The 19,734-nt window shown below is 37.7% G+C and overlaps 1 protein-coding gene across 6 annotated transcripts in view; it reads left to right on the top strand.

The window, feature by feature from the left end:
- The window catches only part of BTRC (beta-transducin repeat containing E3 ubiquitin protein ligase), a 195,848-nt gene that overhangs the window by 24,615 nt on the left and 151,499 nt on the right, over nucleotides 1-19,734 (top strand). For 4 of the 6 annotated variants that reach the window (XM_032225194.1, XM_032225199.1, XM_032225196.1 and 1 more), the window contains one exon: nucleotides 8,897-8,965. The exons of the other annotated variants lie outside the window; for them this stretch is intronic. In XM_032225194.1, coding sequence (XP_032081085.1) covers nucleotides 8,897-8,965 — 69 coding nt within the window. The remainder of the gene's footprint in view (nucleotides 1-8,896; nucleotides 8,966-19,734) is intronic. 6 annotated transcript variants of the gene reach the window in all.

The raw sequence follows: 19,734 nt of genomic DNA on the forward strand, positions 1-19,734 counted from the left end.
TCATTGTATGACATATCAACTCTCCAAGATAAATCTAAACAGCAAACCTCAAAGTTGGGACATACCCTTTTCTTCCTTGGGTTTTGAGTCTTTAGCCTGCTGAAAAGTAGTGAGAAATTGTGGAATGTTGGTTACTTGCAGGCAAGTATTGCCCAGCTATGGAGTTGCGTTATTTTTGTTTTAATGAATCAAAGTGAACATTCATATATTGTTTCAAGCATTGTAATGTTGCATTTTTTATGCAGCAGGTTTTCTGTCTTAATTAAACGTACTTCTGTTTTCTGTGCAACCAATCATTCTCTAGATACCTTTGCAAAATATATTTTCTCTAGGCAGGACTGTTTTTTAAAAGGCTGTTGTAACTACAGCTAATCCAGGCACAACTGGAAAGAAGCCAATGTGGGGTTGGGGTTGGGATTAGGGTTAGGGTTAGGGTCACCGGGGCTGGAGTCCTTCTTCAGAGAACTTCTCTCTCACCAGAATGTGAGAGACTGACTCAGATTGGATCCTGAAACATTATCCTGGGACATATATTTGCCCTCATTCATTACTGGTAAAGTCCACTTTGTGGGGAATTGAATCAAGCACTTGGCATTTTTCAAAGATCTTTCAGAGATCTTTCAAAATTCTTTCAGAGATTTTCTTACGGATTATCTTAAACATTCCAGATATTGGACATGATAATGCATATGTTGCAGAACAGAATATTCCTTTTAGCTTGATCTTTACCTTTTGACCATATAGCCTGCCGTAAAATTATTCTTTCTAACGTGTAGTTAAGATCCATAGCTTTTCACATATTTATCAAATAAGAATAAGACATTACTAAATAGTTTTAGAGAACCTGAGGCAGCCATTTAGATTTCCCACTTTAATAAATGCAAACAATACCACCCAATTCTCACTTTCTCTCAGGCCTAGTTTTTATCATTGGCAGTCACAACCATATAATTAAAGACACCAACAAATGGAAAATAGGATGAACATGCAGAATCCTTTATACACTGCACAGAAGTAGGACAAGTACCACATAAGTTAGTTAATAGAAGATATTATTGCTTATTTTCATTCCAGAAATAATTACTACATTCCATTTGGAAATATTCAAACATTTTATAGGAGTACAACAGTAATTAAACAAATCACTCTGCAAGATTACTTCTAAATTGAAACTTTGAGCTATGTTGTCAAATATCAATTGGCTATCGGGCAGCTTAAAAAAGAACATGGATGCTTTGTAGAGAGGAAAGAGGAGGCAAAAAACAGTGTCTATATTTCTACCGAGTCTTAAATACACTGATAATGAAAACATCCCTTGCTTTCCTAGCGTTTTTCTGTTCCTTTATGTTTTGGTTAATTTTACAATTGGCTACCCACCTGTTATAATACTTTTTATCATTAAACAAAATTAATTTTAAAAATGGTCTGGTGCTGTCTGCATTTAATGGAATTAGAGTTTCTTTAGTCCTATAATCTGCCTCATGAGGCTTGTCTGTCTTCTAGGAAGTACAGCATTGCATCATTAAAATATCACCCCCTGCTGAGAAAAAACATCAGTCCTGTTCACTAAATGGCAATGCTGAAGCGGTGACAAGTGTTTGTAAAAACTGTATTAAAAATTCATTTATTCTTAGCTAAGCATTTAGCTAAGCATAAATGAATTTAACAAATAATGGATAATAATAAATTACTCTGCTCTTGTTGTTAACAAATGTGTCTGTGCAAAGGACCACATAAAAATAATAAATGTCCTTCCATACCAGCAGTAGTTCTATGGTACCAGAAGGAAGCCGCAGTTCTGAATTCAGTAGCTTTGAAATGGAGAACCTTGAAGCAAGATTGCTGGATGGGACTAGATTTCCTTAAAGAATTATGTGATCAAAATCATATTGCTGTGCTCATTTGACATTGTTCACCTAAAGCAGGGAATTTTTTATAATCAGTAGCCCCCTGACTATCATATCAAAGGAATAACACTGCAAGGTTAATGTCAGCCACATTTTTTGCTCTATATGTGATGCCAGAGTTGGCCCCATAATTTTCTCAGCTTGCTTTATTTCTCCTTTTTATGTATGGAGGAGAGGCAGATATTTAAGAACCTTTCTTGCACAAAAAGCCTTATTCTTTCTTGCTACATAATTAGCACTTGTTTATGACACAACCTCTGATCTGATTTTTAAAACAAATTGCACAGTAAAGAAGCTGATATTTAAACTGTATGGTAACCATGGCTCCAGCTGTGATTCAAATATTGTAAGCCTTCAGGGGTTGTATTAGGCTTAGAAAATAGGAACTGAGGCCTGTAATTTAATGTCTTGTCTTTTAAAAACTGCATTTTTTAGGAGAAAAAAGAAATGCATTCCATAGAATTTAAAATATTGACTCATTCTGAGAAAACAGCCCTTTCAAACCTCACCAGAGACTACTCAGATCCATTAACTTAACTGTGGAAGAAGGAGCAAAGGAAGGCAATAAAACAAAAAATCCGTTAAAGATTGCAGGAAAATGATGACTGGTATGAAATCAGAGTGAGATAATGGCTTTAGAACACTGGGAGGGAGAACATTGAGAAGGCAACCTTAGAAGTCAGGTAAAATATTCAAAACAACATTTGAGTTTTAGTGTTAAAGTGAAATGCTGAAGGTAGTTTAGCCTGCTAATGCACTGAATTGTGTTGATGATAAATGGAATCATGCTTGTAAAATGTGTGTAGAAAGGTTATGTTTCAATTTCTGCACAAACAATTATGTTGACATGGTTAAGAAACTTTGAGGAATTGTTGTCAAGATATCTTGGGATTTTAAAATGTCATTGGTTAGCAGTAATACTTTTACAATAAATACATGGGAGTGTTGAGTTCTTAACATAGGCAAGAAACTTTACAATCTTGACATTTGGAAAAAAAACTTTGTCCAGCCATCTCCTTTTAAAATGAAATTAATGCTATTGGTCCATTTTCTGCTGCTTTTCTTAAGGGTAGAATCATGTTACAACATCTCCTGTTATGGTCCTATTTATGATGTTTTAAGTATTTTAGACACAGATATATGTACACACTAGCTGAATACCTGTGCTCCGCTACGAAACTATGTGATCGGGCTTGATAAATTGACAATTACAGCTTGAAAATGAATAAATAGCTCCCATCAACCTTTCCTTTCCCCTTCTCTCCCTCAGGCTTGCCCCCAGAAGCCTCCCCTATCCTGTCCCTTTCTCTCCCTCAGCCTTGCTCCATATAAAGCTCCCCTATCCTATCCCCTTCTCTTCCTCAGATTTGCCCCACAGAAGCCCCACCTATCCTACTCCCTTTTCTCCCTCAGGCTTGCCCCACAGAATCTTCCCCTATCCTATCCCCTTCTCTCCCTCAGGTTTGCCCCACAGAAGCCGCACCTACCTTATCAACTTCTCTCCCTGTCCAAACTCCCAGCCAGCAGGTCGGATGAGTCATGCGCTGGCCACACCCACATCCAAGTTTTCAGGTTGGGAGGGGGAGTAGAACTCCTTAGCATCAGAGTGTGTTAATAATAATATACAAAATACTAATGCTCTGATGGTGATTTCAAAAAATCCTTTGTTACCGATCACCTAGCAGCCAAGAGGAACATATGTGCCAAATTTCAGGTTTGTAGGCTTTACGGTTTTGGAGATTTCATGATTCCCTGTTTTCACATATTTATTTATTTATTTATGATTGTGTGTGTGTGTGTGTGTGTGTGTATAGGTAAGCCCCAATTATGGGAGGAAGCTAACTGCTTCCATCATCTGTCAATCGGCTCGTCACAAGAGTCCATCACGACAGAAACCCAATATTTTTACTGTTGCCTTTGTTATATTTGTCTTATTTATTTATTTATTTATTTATTTATTTATTTATTTATTTATTTATTTATTTATTTATCAGCACAAATAAAAAAAGACACACACACACACACACACATATATAGTTAGTTAGTTAGTTAGTTAGTGTCACAACCCCTGGTATGCCCCAATTATGGGAGGAAGCTAACTGCTTCCATTCTCTGTCCATCGGCTCGTCACAAGAGACCATCCAGATAGAAAGCCCAATATTTTTACTGTTGCCTTTCTTACATTTGTGTTGTATTTGTGCTGATCCCTTTATTTATTTATCAGCACAAATACAACACACACACACACACACACATAGATAGATAGAGATGATATATAGTTATAGATGATATAGATATAGATATAGATAGATAGATAGATAGAGAGAGAGAGAGAGAGAGAGAGAGAGAGAGAGAGAGAGATATGAGTACACTTACGAGAGTCAGTCAATTTCTGTGCATGTATAAAAGCAATTTTTCTACATTATCTGGAAAATGTGAATTGAATCAACCTGATTTGGTTCAGATTTCAGTGAATAGAGCCGAGGTGGCGCAGTGGGTAGAGTGCAGTACTGCAGGCCACTTCAGCTGACTGCTAGTTCAGCAGTTCAGCAGTTCAAATCTCACCGGCTCAGGGTTGACTCAGCCTTCCATCCTTCCGATGGAAGGGTAAAATGAGGACCCAGATTGTGGGGGCGATGTAAACTCCTTAGAGAGGGCTGACTCTGTAAACTCCTTAGAGAGGGCTGAAAGCCCTATGAAGCAGTATATAAGTCTAACTGCTATTGCTATAATCTGATGAGCTTTTTAAAATCAAACTGGCAGATTGAATCAAATGAGTGATTCAAAATGGATTTTGATTGACATACCATGGTAATTCAACATCAATGTTCTCTACATGGGGCTGCCCTTGAAGACCACCCAGAAGCTACGACTTGTCTAGAATGCAGTGGTGAATGCAGTAATAGGTGCCCCTAGGTTTACCTATGTAATACTGCATAAACTGCATGAGTTTCCAGTTTCCTTCAGGTTGTTGTTTAAACTGCTTGTTTTTACCTTTACAATTCTATATGACCAGAGCTAGTTTGTCTGCAGGACCACCTTTCCCTAAGAACATCCTACCCACATTATCAGATTAGTTAGGATAGCCATGCGCTTAGTCCCCTACCTTAAACATTGCTCCCCTAAGGCAGCTAGGAAGCACTTCTATTTCATGGCACCCCATGCCACATGGTACATATGTCTCCCTGAATCTTAGCAGACCACTACCCTCCTAGCCTTCTGAAAAACACTAAAGACTTGGTTTTCCCAACAAGCATTGGGATAGTTGGATGTAATATACAGTAATTCTGTACTGACAGTGTAAAATCCATTGAGAAATCTCTGAATGAGAATCTTTTTGAAAACTCAGAATAGACCTATGGTTCCTGCTGGAAGATAGGATAAAACAGAAATGGAATAGGAAAGTTTGCCTTAAGAATTGGGGTTGTTGCTTTTTTTTTTTTTGCTTTTCCTAATAGTACACAGAAGATTGTTGGCTTTTTCAATTAATTTATTGTTATTTTATTAAGGTTATGCTTTTTTTTTAACAAAGTATACTTTCCTGTTATATACTACAGATTCATTCAAGTATCAGTTACCAATTGTGATGAGAAAAAAAGGATGAAACATGTATCCCAATTTATCACAGCCCTCCCTACCCCCCCCCCCACTAAATGTCTGTGTATTAGATTCTTCTATTATCTTGGTGGTGGTGCAGTGACTAGAATGCAATATTGTATTTACTCTGCCCACTGCCAGGAGTTTGATCCTGTCAGGGCTCAAGGTTGACTCAGCCTTCCATCCTTCTGAAGTTGGTAAAATAAGGATCCAGATTGTTGGGGGCAATATGTAACATTGTAAACTGCTCAGAGAGAGCTGTAGGTATATAGGTCTAAGTGCTATTGCTGTTGTTTATTACCACATATGCCATACCAATGCATTGTTGAAGTTTGCAGATACTATATTTTCATATTTTAGAGCAACGTGAACACCATTTTTCATAACCTGTACGATGCAGCCACAGCCAATCCAGGCACTGCATCTTGGGGAAAAAGTTACATTTGTACTCTGCAGAAAATGACTTAAAGAGTTGCAAAAAGCATGAAGTGGTTTCATTGGGAACATAACCTGATTCAAAATCTTTACAGAAATAGAGCACAACAATGATGAGAACTATCTTGAATGCATTTGGGTGAATATTAAAGGTTGGGGTGAAAACAACATTGCCATAGGTCTATACACCCAACCAAGCAGAGGAAGTAGATGAACTTTTTGCTAGTCAGCTAACTAAGGTATGTAGGAAGCACACTACAATAGTAATGGGGGATTTTAACTACCCTGACATCAACTGGGAAACAAACTCTGCACCAAGTGGAAGATCCAACAGGTTCCTAACGAACCTAGCAGACAACTTTGTTTCCCAAAAAATAGAGAAGGGAACAATGGGATCGGCCATATTAGACATAATTCTCACTAACAGAGAGGAAATGATAGAAGGTGTTGAAGCCATAGGAACGCTGGAGGCCAGTGACCATGCAATATTGGAATTCAACATAATGCAAACACAAGTAGTAGAACAAAGTCAAACTAGAGTCTTGGATTTTAAGAGGGCTAATTTCAATAAACTTAGAGAGAGCTTGGGAAGAATCCCATGGATGAGAATCCTCAAGGGGAAAACAATGCAAGAAGCTTGGAAAATTTTGAAAAATGAGATTATAAAAGCTCAGTCTAGCACAATACCAAGAAGAAGAAAAATAACAGCTTCCAAAAGAAACCAACATGGCTGCATAAAGAACTCTCTGACAAATTGAAAGACAAAAAAGTCAAGTATAAAAAGTGGAAAGGGGGGAACATAACTAAGGCAGAATATCAGCAAATAGCCCGAGCCTGAAGTAAGGAAAGCTAAGGCTCACAATGAAGAAAGGCTTGCCACAAAAGTAAAAAATAACAAAAAAAGCTTCTTCCAAAGGCTTAAGGAAACAATTGGTCCATTGCTGGGAAAAAGTGGCAAGAAGGTGACAAGCAACAGGGAGAAAGCATAACTATTTAACTAATTTTTTTGCATCTGTCTTTACACAAAGGGATAAAACAGTCCAACCTATCAAAAACAGCACCACAAAAATCAGATTAGGAACACAAATTGAAATAGAGAAGAAAATGGTAAGTGAGCACCTGTCTACCCTTGATGAATTCAAATCACCGGGACCTGACGGATTACACCCCAGCGTTCTGAAGGAACTGGCAGATGAGATCTCAGAACCACTGAACTATATCTTTCAGAGATCCTGGTGCACTGGGGAACTGCCAGAGGACTGGAAAAGAGCTGATGTGGTTCCCATCTTCAAAAAAGGAAAAAAATAGATCCAGGAAACAATAGACCTATCAGCCTGACCTCAATACCAGGAAAGATTCTGGAAAAAATAATCAAGCAACGAATTAGCGAACACCTAGAAGTAAACAAAGTAATAGCCAAAAGCCAACATGGGTTTGTCAAAAACAGATCATGCCAGACTAATCTTATTGCATTCTTTGATAATGTGACAAAATTAGTGGACCAGAGGAATGCCGTCGATATAGTTTACTTGGACTTCAGTAAGGCATTTGATAAGGTAGATCATAACCTACTATTAGATAAAGTAGAAGAATGTGGGTTGGACAGCATCACCACCAGATGGATTCATAACTGGCTGACCAACCGCACTCAACATGTAGTCCTCAATGGAACTGCATCTACATGGAGGGAAGTATGCAGTGGAGTACCCCAAGGCTCTGTTTTGGGCCCAGTACTCTTCAACATCTTCATCAGTGATTTGGATGTGGGAATAAATGGGGAACTCATCAAATTTGAAGATAACACCAAGTGGCACCAACACTCCAGAAGATAGGCTTAAGATACAGAAGGATCTTGACAAACTTGAACATTGGGCACTATCTAATAAAATGAAATTCAATGGTGAAAAGAGTAAGGTTCCACATTTAGGCAAGAAAAATGAAATGGACAGGTACAGTATAGGTGGTACCTTGCTCAATAGTAGTAACTGTGAGAGGGATCTTGGAGTCCTAGTGGACAACCATTTAAATATGAGCCAGCAGTGCAGTAGCTGCTAAAAAAGCCAACACAGTTCTAGGCTGCATAAAAAGGGATAGAATCAAGATCACATGAAGTGTTAATACCACTTTATAATGCTTGGTAAGGCCACACTTGGAATACTGCATTCAGTTTTGGTCGCCACGATGTAGAAAACATGTGGAGACTCTAGAAAGAGTGTAGAGAAGAGCAACAAAGATGATTAGGGGACTGGAGACTAAAACATGACGAACGGTTGCAGGAACTGGGTGTGTCTAGTTTAATGAAAAGAAGGACTAGGGAAGACATGATAGCAATATTCCAATATCTCAGGGGTTTCCACAAAGAAGAGGGAGTCAAACTATTCTCCAAGGCACCTGAAGGTAGAACAAGAAGCAATGGGTGGAAACTAATCAAGGAGAGAAGCAACTTAGAACTGAGGAGAAATTTCCTGACAGAACAATTAATCAATGGAACATCTTGCCCCCAGAAGTTGTGAATGCCCCAACACTGGAAGTCTTTAAGAAGATGTTGGCTAGCCATTTGTCTGGAACGGTATAGGGTTTCCTGCCTAGGCAGGGGGTTGGACTTGAAGACCTCCAAAGTCCCTTCCAACTCTGCTATTGTATTGTATTGTAAAATGTTCGCTCCAAATCAGATTACATGCAGAGTATGTTGAGGTGAGGGTTGTATGACCCTTATTATATTTTGCTAAAGATTATAGTCTACTATACTGATAAATTTATTGGGATACACCCTTTATAGAACGTTAAGGTTTTTCCCCTTGTAATTATAGTTCTATTACTGTACAGTAATTTGCACTTATACTTTATTTGAAAATTATATCAGAATGTATGTTTGGTGTTTATTATAACCTGAAACAAAAGTTAGGATAGCCAGGTCCCAATATAAAAGGAGTTTTCTTATGTCTATTTTTTCCTAGCCACGAATACACATGCCTAAAGATGGATTCCAACTTACATCTTCTGGATACCAAGCGTGGCTAAAGCAGGTTAGACTGTTTACTGTTTCTTATTTATGCTTAGAGTTTGCACCAGAAACATGTGCTTGTTTCATTAGTAAAGTATATACAGAATTCCACTCTTATTCTGTAATCAAATACCAGTGCCATTTCTATATTCATGTGCATTTTGTGTCTGCATGCTGTGTACGTTTCCACTTCTCACGAGTAAAAGTTCAAACAAGGATCATCAGAAGGGAGAGTGGAACAATACCTAGAAAGATGGGAAACAACAACTTAAATTGCGGAATTAAAATTAACCTTCAAGTGTGAAGATCTGTAGTGGTGGTAATAACAGGGAGGGCAATGGGTTAATACACAGGAGACTTACATCTAGAGCCTAATTCAGATTTGATTGGGTAAAACAAGTGTGGACATTTGCTCATATCCCATAACAATCCTGCAGTTTGACACAATCTGACACTATTGGGAGTCCCTGCTCAGACGTAGTCTAGTGCTATATTACTTTGGTGATTATTAAAGGCCAAGCTTTAGATGTTTCGGCACTCTGGCTCTGGCAATTGCTGTCAGCATCTTAAAACAAATCTAGTATAACAATTCTCCCCAAAGAATCCTGTTTTAAACTTTGCATGTGTGACACAAGCATGCTTGTGATAGTAATTTTTGTGGGAAAATGCAGTAGAGATGAAAAGTTACACCTTTGTTGAAAGTAGGAATTATGTCATGGTATTGAAAAATTAAAACAATGGAGATAAACTACATACTATTTTTGTAGTTAGAGTAATGAACATTGTGCTGAAATAAATATCTCTTTAGAGTTCTGATAAAGGAAACTGATTTTGAAAAATCCATTAAATTTAGGCTGGAGCATATAAAATAAATAAACTTTTAAAAAGGTAGAGTTTTGAGTATTTCAGTGATTTTTTATTATATATTATATATATACACATATTATATTATATACACATTATACACACACGCACACTGTAGATAGATGATAGATAGATAGATAGATAGATAGATAGATAGAATCAGGAGAGTAGACTGAAGATCCAATTATTGAATATGTAAAATCTGATGGAACTTAGCAGTAATAAAATTTAAATAAAGTATATATCTTACCTTAAAAGAGAGACAAACCTTCAAATTGAGCTCACTTCCTCATTAGTACATGGATGCATCCCTCCTATTTTCTTTGTAATAATACAGGAAGTAGTTTACCACTACATTTCTCTGGGACATTTTCTCAGCACCCTAGTCTAGCATACAGCCTTGGAGTTCCCTAACTAAGTCCTAGTCAAGAATTAACCAGGCTTGATCATGTTTAACTTTCTTAGCCAGGTGCTGCCATCTGCTGAGCCATAGTGCACCTAATTATTAAGTAACTTCTAATACTTACATGTTATAGTAAAGAGGAAACAATTTATTAGTCAATGTTTTTATTCTATAACTAGGATAGAGTAGTTAATTATGTAATAAATTAGTCATCTTATTTCTTTTCAAGATTATTTTTGTGTAGGATCAGAAAAAATGCTTAAAACATGGAATATGAATTTGCCTGTTTAAATTAATCAGGCTAAATCACAGTTGAAGTCTTTATATTTCCTGACTTTATGATCATATTACTTGCTTAAGCTACCTTTTTATAGGAGTAGGTGTCACTGAGTTTACTCATTCACCATTATGAATTGTTCCATTCCAATTCCTGTATTTAATATGAATACAAATAACTTGATGAAAATTTAAATGTATTCACTTTTCTTTTAAAAATATATTTCACATAGTTATTTTTGTGAAAATAAATGTGTTGATACTCCTATAATGCTTAATAGAATCTTTAATGCATGATTTATAGCTGAATTTGTATTTTCTCTATTCTTTTCAAAGTCTTTATCCACTGAGTGAATAATGACACTAACTTATGCACTTTTACCTGTATTAAATGCATTTCTGGGGAGTTATTTTTATAGCTGGAGAGAAAGCAATACCCCAAGGATTCTACATAGTCCTCATATTGATCCAAAATAAATGAGTAAATAAGGTGGAAATTATTTGCAGTATTTTATTTTCGGGGGGTAGTTTTCCTCTTCTTTCAGGTATTTTTCAGCAATGACTACATTTTTTTTCAAATACTTCTTTTCCTTGGGTTTTTAAAATATATTGCTTTTTCTTGTAAACATGTTCTTTGTCCCCTTCTTTCAATTGTCTTTGTTTTTTAAATTATTATGTGACAAGGCGTAATTAGGAGAATTGAATTCTGATATGAAGAAAATATTATTAAAAATAAAATGTTATTAAAAAGTAACATTGTACCAAATTCTTTAGCTTGACAAAGCCTTTAGCAAAATCTTGGTTTATGTGCAAACTGTTTTCCAAATTGTCTCTCTCACTGGCAGTAGTGTTTTCCCTTTGCATTACTTTCTATCGATCTAGTGTCTGATTTATACATTAAATATAAGTACCTTAGTAAAAGTGATCTTAAACTAATTTATATTATAAATAAAAATGAAACAAAATGGATTTCTGCAAGGCTGGTCAGTCAGTGAAATAGTAATAAAGCTGACCATTTTATTTTAAAATAACTGACTAGATTTGAATAATTTTAGCCACCTAAATTTAAAATAACAGTTGTGAGGGCTCAGTCATATTAATATTACTATCCTTCGTAGGCTTTTAAAGAGAGTGGTGTACAAAAATAAAGAATAGTTGTAACTGGTGAACAAATTTTGTCCTTTTGGTTTATGAGCACAAGTTTTGGAGAGAAACAGATGTCCACGCTTATTTTTAAGATTTTGATCTCGAGTTTTTCCTTCCCATGAATGCCTTGTCCATTGACCAATAACATTACATCCTCAGCATGTTCATACCATTTTTTTAAATAGTAAGTGTCCATTGGGGAAAAAATATGGTTTTTAATGGTTTAAAAGATGCTTACTTTTTTCTTTGCCCAATCATTTAAAAACTTGATTGTTGAATTATGAAATGATAAGTTTCATTCCGACATGATAGTAAGCAATGAAATTCAACTAAGTTCATTTTAAATGTCTAAATCAGTGGTAGTCAACCTTTTTCTACCTACCGCCCACTAATGGATCTTTCTTGATGGAAAAATTTCCTTACCGCCCACCAGTTTTTGCGCAAGCGCAGAACATAAGCATATTTTTTTTCCAGACATGGGTTCTAAATTTGTTTCACAATTTAACAACTACTTTTACTCTTACGTTTTGATCTGCACTCCACACAGTCCTTTTTTCCCTCCCCTTTTCCCTTTTATTACAAACACCAAAAACAATGCTGTATTAGGTGCCAATTTTTATTAAGGGTCACCATTAAAACAAAATTCCTTTTCCTGCCTTCTTCTTCTTTACCTTTCTTATAGTATTTCACTATATCAAGGATCTCTTTTTCCCTTTTTTATTTTCTCCTTCTTCCTTATTTCTTTCTTTTATTTTATAAGATAACAAAACTTAACTTATGAGCCAGACTAAACACTGCTTACTCTCCTCCTTTATTTTATCCCCTTTTCTCTATTTTTCTTCCCTTTTTTGTTAATTTTTATTGATCTTTTCCTTTTTATCTCCTTTTTTTACCTTCCTTAGGGCAATGTACAAAAGAAAGGCTGAGCTAGTTAGCCCACTTATTATTATTAGCCAACAATAATTCTCTCCTGCCTATAACTTTTCTTTCTCCTATTTTGCACCTGCTCTGCTCCGCTTTATTTTATAAGATAACAAAACTTATCTGCCTGTCCCTGCTATCAGTTTCCACTCCTCCCCTTCCTCTTCCCACATGTTTGCTTGTTTGTGTGCACGCACACGTTGGTTTATTTATGTGTGTGCTCGCACTTGCCCACTCGCTCAAAAGGAGGGTTTTTTTAATAATTTTTTTAATTAGTTTTATTACAAAAAAAAACAAAAAGAAAAGCATCATCTTTCATTACATCTTGTAGAAAGCGTATCCATTGGTCACAAGTACATTTCGTGCGTTCTGTCCACAATCACATATATTCCATTCAGTTTAAATTGTACATGTTGAAAATTTATATATTTTACTAGCACCATACCACCATTTTGATTTAGTTAAGATTTCAAAAACACAGCCACCTGCTGGCATTTTTTCCCCCTTCCCCCAGTTTCAGTCAATCTGCCATGTCCTATGTCTTTATAACATATTCTAAGAAAAAAAAAGTCAATTAGTAGGACATCTAACATTTCCTCTCTCTAATATATCTTTATCATTATTATAGTTAACTAGGGGTTATTTACATTTTTCTCTCCTCTCCACAGACGCAAAAAGTAACAATCTCTAAACAACAATCTATTAATATGTGTTAACAAAATGACCATTTAAAATCTAAGACAATCTAAAGAGAAAAAGAAAAATGTTGACATTTCTAGTTGATAAACACCAAAGTATATGTTAACCTTCCCTTTTGTTTTTATAGTTAAAAGACAGAAAAAAAAACCAATTGTTTGCCATTTCTAATCCAAATTAAAATTTCTAGTTGATAATCTCCAAGGTATACATTAACATTCCCTTTTATTATTGTAATTAAAAAAAGACAGCGAAGAAAAAAAAAGAAAACAATTGTTTACTATTTACGTCACATCACCTCTTATTCTAATCCAAATTATTTAGAGCTTCATAACAAGGTCTAAAACACAAATTTATAGGCTTTATCATTTCACCAAATCTCAGTTGCAATTTGCGGCCTGGTTATTTATCCTAATTAAGGTTATCCTTTCATTGTTAATATCATGATATATATATATATATATATTGTAGCGAATAAACATTCAATGATAATCTATAAGAGTCTACAAAATACTAAAATCCCTACTTATTAACCATCAAAAATTAGCTAATTTTTATCATCAATTGGCATTATCAGCCAGTGTCTTTTCAGTAGCAAAACTGAAAGCAGTTGTGTCATTTCTCTTATTAGAATCTTTTCAGAGTTTAACATTTCTCTCGGCACTCTGTAGCTTAAAGGATCTCTCATGTAGTTTCGTTGCTCTTTAATTGTTATTAACGTAGGCTTAGCTTTGGTTATCAAACTTGTTTCTGGATATATTTGTCTTCTTAATTCCATCTTTTTCACTCTTTTTTCCCTCCTGCATCTTGAAGTTGAAAGAAAGGCTCCAAGTTGTCAAAAACACTTTTCCAGCTTCCCTTCTTTTCACTTTCGCCTGTATTTGGTCCATTGATGGATTCATCTGACATCTTATCTTTATTTTCTGTGTTTCCATTCTCTTCTTTGGTCTCTAGGGCTCCAACCCCCTCCTCTTTAACTGTAGCACCCCATAAACTGTCCCATTTCTTGTCAAATCTCTTAAGTCCTTCTGCAATATTTTGAAGTCCAGCCAGGATGTTTTGGATTATTAGATTTTCTTCCTCTGAATATTGATCCATTGGTCAGCCTGTTGGTGTCCTCCCGCCAGATCAGGTCTCCCTCAGCCGGGGGGCTGTTGTCCATCCGGACCCCAGTGGCTCTGGTTGGCCGCCTGGCTCCTGAAGGGGACCTGCTAAGGTACGAAGGCTTGTCAGAAGAGGTGGCGCGCACCATTCAAGACCATTGGCTTACCTGAAGGGTCCTTCTCTGTGCACCGCGAGAGAGTCCAACCCACCCAGATCTGTCCTGGGATGCGTGCTCTCCGTGTCAACTAAATTGGTCATTGGACTCTTCTTGAACCATCCTCTCGGACAGACCTTTCTATTTTTTCTGGAGAATGGAGCCGCGCCAGGAGATGTGGCCAGGGAAAAGACTTTCTCAGTCCAGGCAAGCAGACTGAAATAACCCATTGCTTGGACTCTCCCGCGGTGCACAGAGAAGGACCCTTCAGGTAAGCCAATGGTGTTTTTATTTGTTGGCAAATAGTAAAGCCTTTCAATCTTAATCAGCAAAAGTCCATTAAGATATATATATGTATGTGTGTGTGTGTGTTTGTGTGTGTGTATGTATATGTATGTATGTATGTATATATATATAAATAAATATATATATATATATATATATATATATATATATATATATATATATATCCTTTATATTATTTTTTAAATTTATATGCCACCTCTCTTGCCTAGAGATGGCTGTACAATATCTTGTCATTTTGTTCAAAAAAGAAAATATCCCACATCTCATCTTGTACCTTTAAATAAATCTTTAAATCATTCAGATATAAAATCCATGAAGAGCTACTAAAAACAATCAAAAGTATTTAATCCCTTCTAATGATGTCCCACAAAGTCATTTCTTCTTCTAATCTCCTCTCAATTTTAATATAATTTATCACTTTCTCTAAAAATACAGTGGAACTCTCTTCTTCCTATATTTGTCTATAAACAAATCTTCAAAATGTCATCATTCAGTCCTAGTCAAGAAAATAAATTAAAATCTATTTTGAAAAGAGGATCATATAGAATTTAACCTTGATCGAATAAGCCAACTTTGTAAACCTTCATTTTAGTTTTAAAGGTCTTAATTATTTTTTTTAGCTAATGTTGGAAAAGCTGATAGCTTCTCTCTTTTCCTTTTCTCATGAAATAATATAACACATTTCTTTTGTAAATCCAAGGTAAAAAAATTGTCCAGGTCACTTTTATGAGTTAAAATCCAAGTCACTCTTCTGGTTTATTATTTGCTTACCTTTTAACTATTAAAACCTCAGCAGGTTTTGTCAACATCATTCTTGTATCGTGTCAGTTTTAAATCCATGTCCAAATCAGCCTGATTCTCAGTTATATCAACAATTGCTCTGGTATTTCTTCCATTTTTATGTATAAAAAAGTCTAAAGCAAATGTGACTGACCTTTGGCCCATAGGCCACATGCAGTCTTGGGCAGCTAATAATGCAGCTTTGATGAAAGGTTTTTACAATTATTGTGATTTTAGTGATATTTATATACATTAACTATTTTATATATTTTATATGTGGCCCAAAACAATTTTTCTTCACTCAGTGCAGCCCAGGCAAGGCAAAAGGTTGGTTAGCCATGGTCTTAAGGGTACGTTTTGGGTACATTGTTGCCAAATCTCCTTAAATTCTTCCAGAATTAAAATATCATTCTGGGGAAGTGAGAATTCTCCTTTAAAAGAATCTTTTAAGTCTTTATGGCTGCCTCTAGTAACTAGTCTTCAAAATCTCATCAACCTTTGCTCTCATCTAAAACGTTTTCCCATGAAGAGATTTCTTATACTTAAACTCAAATCTTCAAATATACTGAGCAGGAAGTATTCTTATAACTTTTCAAAAACTTTCTTTCTAGTCAATCTGGCCCCATAGTTCATTTAAAAACTTTCCAGAATCATCTTTTTAGTCACCCTTTCACTGCTTATTTCTAAGTAACATTTTTCTTTTTAAGTTTTAAACTTACATAAATCTTCTTTTGCTGCAGGTTGGAAGAATATCACCCGTTGTAATAAAACTTGTTCTTTTGGAGGTTCTTAATATCCAAAAAGCAGGTTACATTTGCAGTTTCCAATAAAGGTGATGAAGAGGATTATTGGACTAACTCTCTGTCATTCATTTTGAAAGGCTTTGAACTCTGTGGCTTGGGTAAAGCTGTCTCTCCCAACTCCCAGAGCTCTAAAATCCTCTGGAGATTCCTCCTCCCATCACAGGGAGCATCTGTAAGAAGCACTTTGAGCAACCCCCTCTCCTTTATCTGGGAGGAATCGAGGGAGCCAGCCCCTTCACCTGTTCCACTTTTCACCATGCTTGTAAGCTCCACTAAAAGTGAAGCCATCTTAGTCTGCTATTGCTTCCCTAGGAAATGCCTTGTACAGTTTCCAATAACATTTAATATGTTCACTGATACACGATTGCCCATATTTTTCATCATTTATTCCTTCCTTCCATTCAAAACCCTCTTCATTTACTCCACTCTTACCCAGTGGTTGAACAATTGCTTTTCCAGAGGAAGGGAGGGAGTGGTCACGCGTGTGGGTATTCTCAAAGCCTGATTGGTCCAAAAACTGAGAGCAAACTCTTTAAATACTGGTGCCTTCCAATCCTGGCCCAGTTTCCTCTCAGTCTTTCTTGGTCCAAGTACTGTTGAGAATATTCCTGGTAGGATTTATATTTATTCCAATCTAATTTCTAATTTGGTTTAATTGGGCATTTTAAATTTTCCCGAAATTCTAAATTTTGCAGCTGCAGCCAAAAGGGACAGTTTTCTGCCTTGGGCGGTTGAGGAGGGCCCTGTGAGGCATTCTGTCTCCTCCCGCGGGCCCGGAGCCTCAGCCCTATCCCCGGGATTGTGGGGGTGCCAGCTCCTATCTTGACTGCTGCAACGGCAGCTGTGCTTGCTGTTTTGTGTGGGGGAAGGAGCGGCAGCGCCATGGGGCACGCATGAGCCGCTCGCGGAGCCAGTAATCGATTGGAGCGGCTCCCGTGTTTCGCTCTCTATTTGTGTTGTTTTGAGTGGCCTTTGGGGGAGGGAGGTGCGAGCCTGGTGCCGCGTGGCCTCCCCCATCCTTGCTGGAAGCGGCACGGGTGGCTGAAAGCCCGGCTGACCCGCTGAGGGTTGATTTTGTACGGAAAGTTCCAGCGGCCATTTTGGATTGCCGCCACGTGCGCGAGGAGCGCGCTTCACCCTGCGGCTGCTCAGGCCTATTCCCTTGCAGAAGCCAGCAGGCCCAGATCCCGGTGGGGCCTACAGAGCCTGGGAACCCGTGCAAATGTCGGATCCATGAGTAAGCTATGGACGAGGGTGCAGAGATTCCCCAGGGCCAGGTGGTGGACCCGATCTGGGGTACAGAAGGCACTGTGCAGGGGGTGGAGCAAGGGGTTCCCCCCTGGGTTCTTTGGCTGCCCGGCGCCCATCTAGGTCCTCTACCAGGGAGGAAGCCAGGCGGCACAGGGCAATTGAGAAAACCTTTGCCAGGGCAGAGAGGCAGGCCAAGTCAGCTGGGTCCTCATCCCGAGACAGGTCCCGATCCACTCTCGGGCCTCCTTCTACCCAGTCTTCCCCTAGGGGGTTTAGCCCCTCTTCTCCTTCGGTCTCTCCCGACAGGCCTCATGCCTATTCTGGGAGGAGGGGGTCCCCCTCTCCCTCCCCCTCAGGTGATCTTTTGGAGGGTACATCTAGGGCATCCTGCCCTTCGTGCAGGTTGGCTCCCCAGAGGCCTAGTTCTGCCTATGGTGATGTGGAAGATTTGGATAAACTCCCTGAAGGTCTTAAAAGGCTTGTTTCTGCTGCCATTTCGTGGGGCATTGCCCAGCAGGATAAGTGTTCTTTTTCTTCCAGGCATGGGGGTCTAGGCCGGGCCCAGTATCATGCTTCCTCTCCTTCCATGGTTAGCGAAGCCTCGGTCATGGGGGAGGAGAATCTCCAGGGAGGGAGAGGTCACGACCCGCCCTGAGGTTTCCTTGTTGGGGCCAAGGGGAGGGTCCGGGTGGTTCCCGGTGAGGGGGGGGTTGTTGTTGTTTTGTTGTTTCAGTTCTACCGTTCGCCTTCGAGGAAACTGGGCCAGGATTGGAAGGCACCAGTATTTAAAGAGTTTGCTCTCAGTCTTTGGACCAATCAGGCTTTGAGAATACCCACACACATGACCACTCCCTCCCTTCCTCTTAAAATACACGTTCAGGTAAGACCAATGTTCCTTTCACACATTGCCTGCCCTTGCTGCCATTCTCTTCCTGTTTTGATTTTAATTACTCCCATCTATATCTCCTTCTGTCTTTGTATGCATGGGTGTGCTCATTCTTTCTCAGTCCTCTTCTTTGAATCACAGTCTGGGATGCAGGGAGAACAAATCTGGGCTTCCAACTTCTCTTCCAGTTGTGGTTTCTCAGATCACCACAGTTCTCTGGAAGATACTCTCCTTTTCCACATCTCTGCCATCTTTGCTTCCCGACTTTTCCAACATGGCATAATTCAATGGTCTCTGCATATTATTCCTCCAGCTAGCAGATCAATAATCACCTGTTCCCTTTGTTTCCTATATTTTTCTGTCCTTCCCCCCTTCAGCTAAGATTGCATCACTCTCTCTCACTCTTAGTGTTTGAAAGGATTTTTAATAGGCTACAATCCCTAAATACTAGTTCTTACTCGGGCTAAAACAGTATCCTTTCCTGTAGTGCCAGCTTAATGTCGCCTATAAGCTCCTTGGTGATAGTTTTTTAAGAGTAAACACCTTTGTATTTTTTTCAAGGAAAAAAAGAGGTAACTCTTGTGACTGCCATGTTTAATGATTGTTCACAGTTATGACAGCAATAGAAAAATAACCTTATGACTACTCTTCCCATTTATGACTTTTTGAAGTCTGTAAAGCAAAGAAAAGCTGAGGTAAGACCATAAGCGCAGTTGCAGTTTCACTTAGTGACAGCTTCACTTAACAACTGAGTTGCCAATCCTAGTTATAGTAGTTAAATGAGCTACCTGTACACACTTTCCACAGGTCACCAAATCAGCATATTGCATTTGGAGGATTTTTTCACTTCTTAAAGAAAATAAAATTGGCAGTTTTGAGTAAATGCATCTCATTGAATAAATGTGTTTGTTGCATATTCCATGCACAACTTTGAGCATGATAGCATATCACATTTCTAAAATACCTGTTTAGACAGATATCCCCATAGAAGTCTCCAATTATACAGTAACTAGAATAAAAATTATGTAGTTTTTTTTAGAATGTGATATATACAACGTTGCTTTTTTATATCTGCAATATTTAGATATATTGTCATTTTAGTTAGCAAATGTGGAACTAAGGGATTGTAATTTGGTTGAGACAATCTGGTAGGGCTAGAGTTTATTTGTTTTTAATTAAATATTGTAAGCACTCACTGACT

Source organism: Thamnophis elegans, chromosome 10, assembly GCF_009769535.1.
Source record: "Thamnophis elegans isolate rThaEle1 chromosome 10, rThaEle1.pri, whole genome shotgun sequence".
NCBI classification, from domain to species: Eukaryota; Metazoa; Chordata; class Lepidosauria; order Squamata; family Colubridae; genus Thamnophis; species Thamnophis elegans.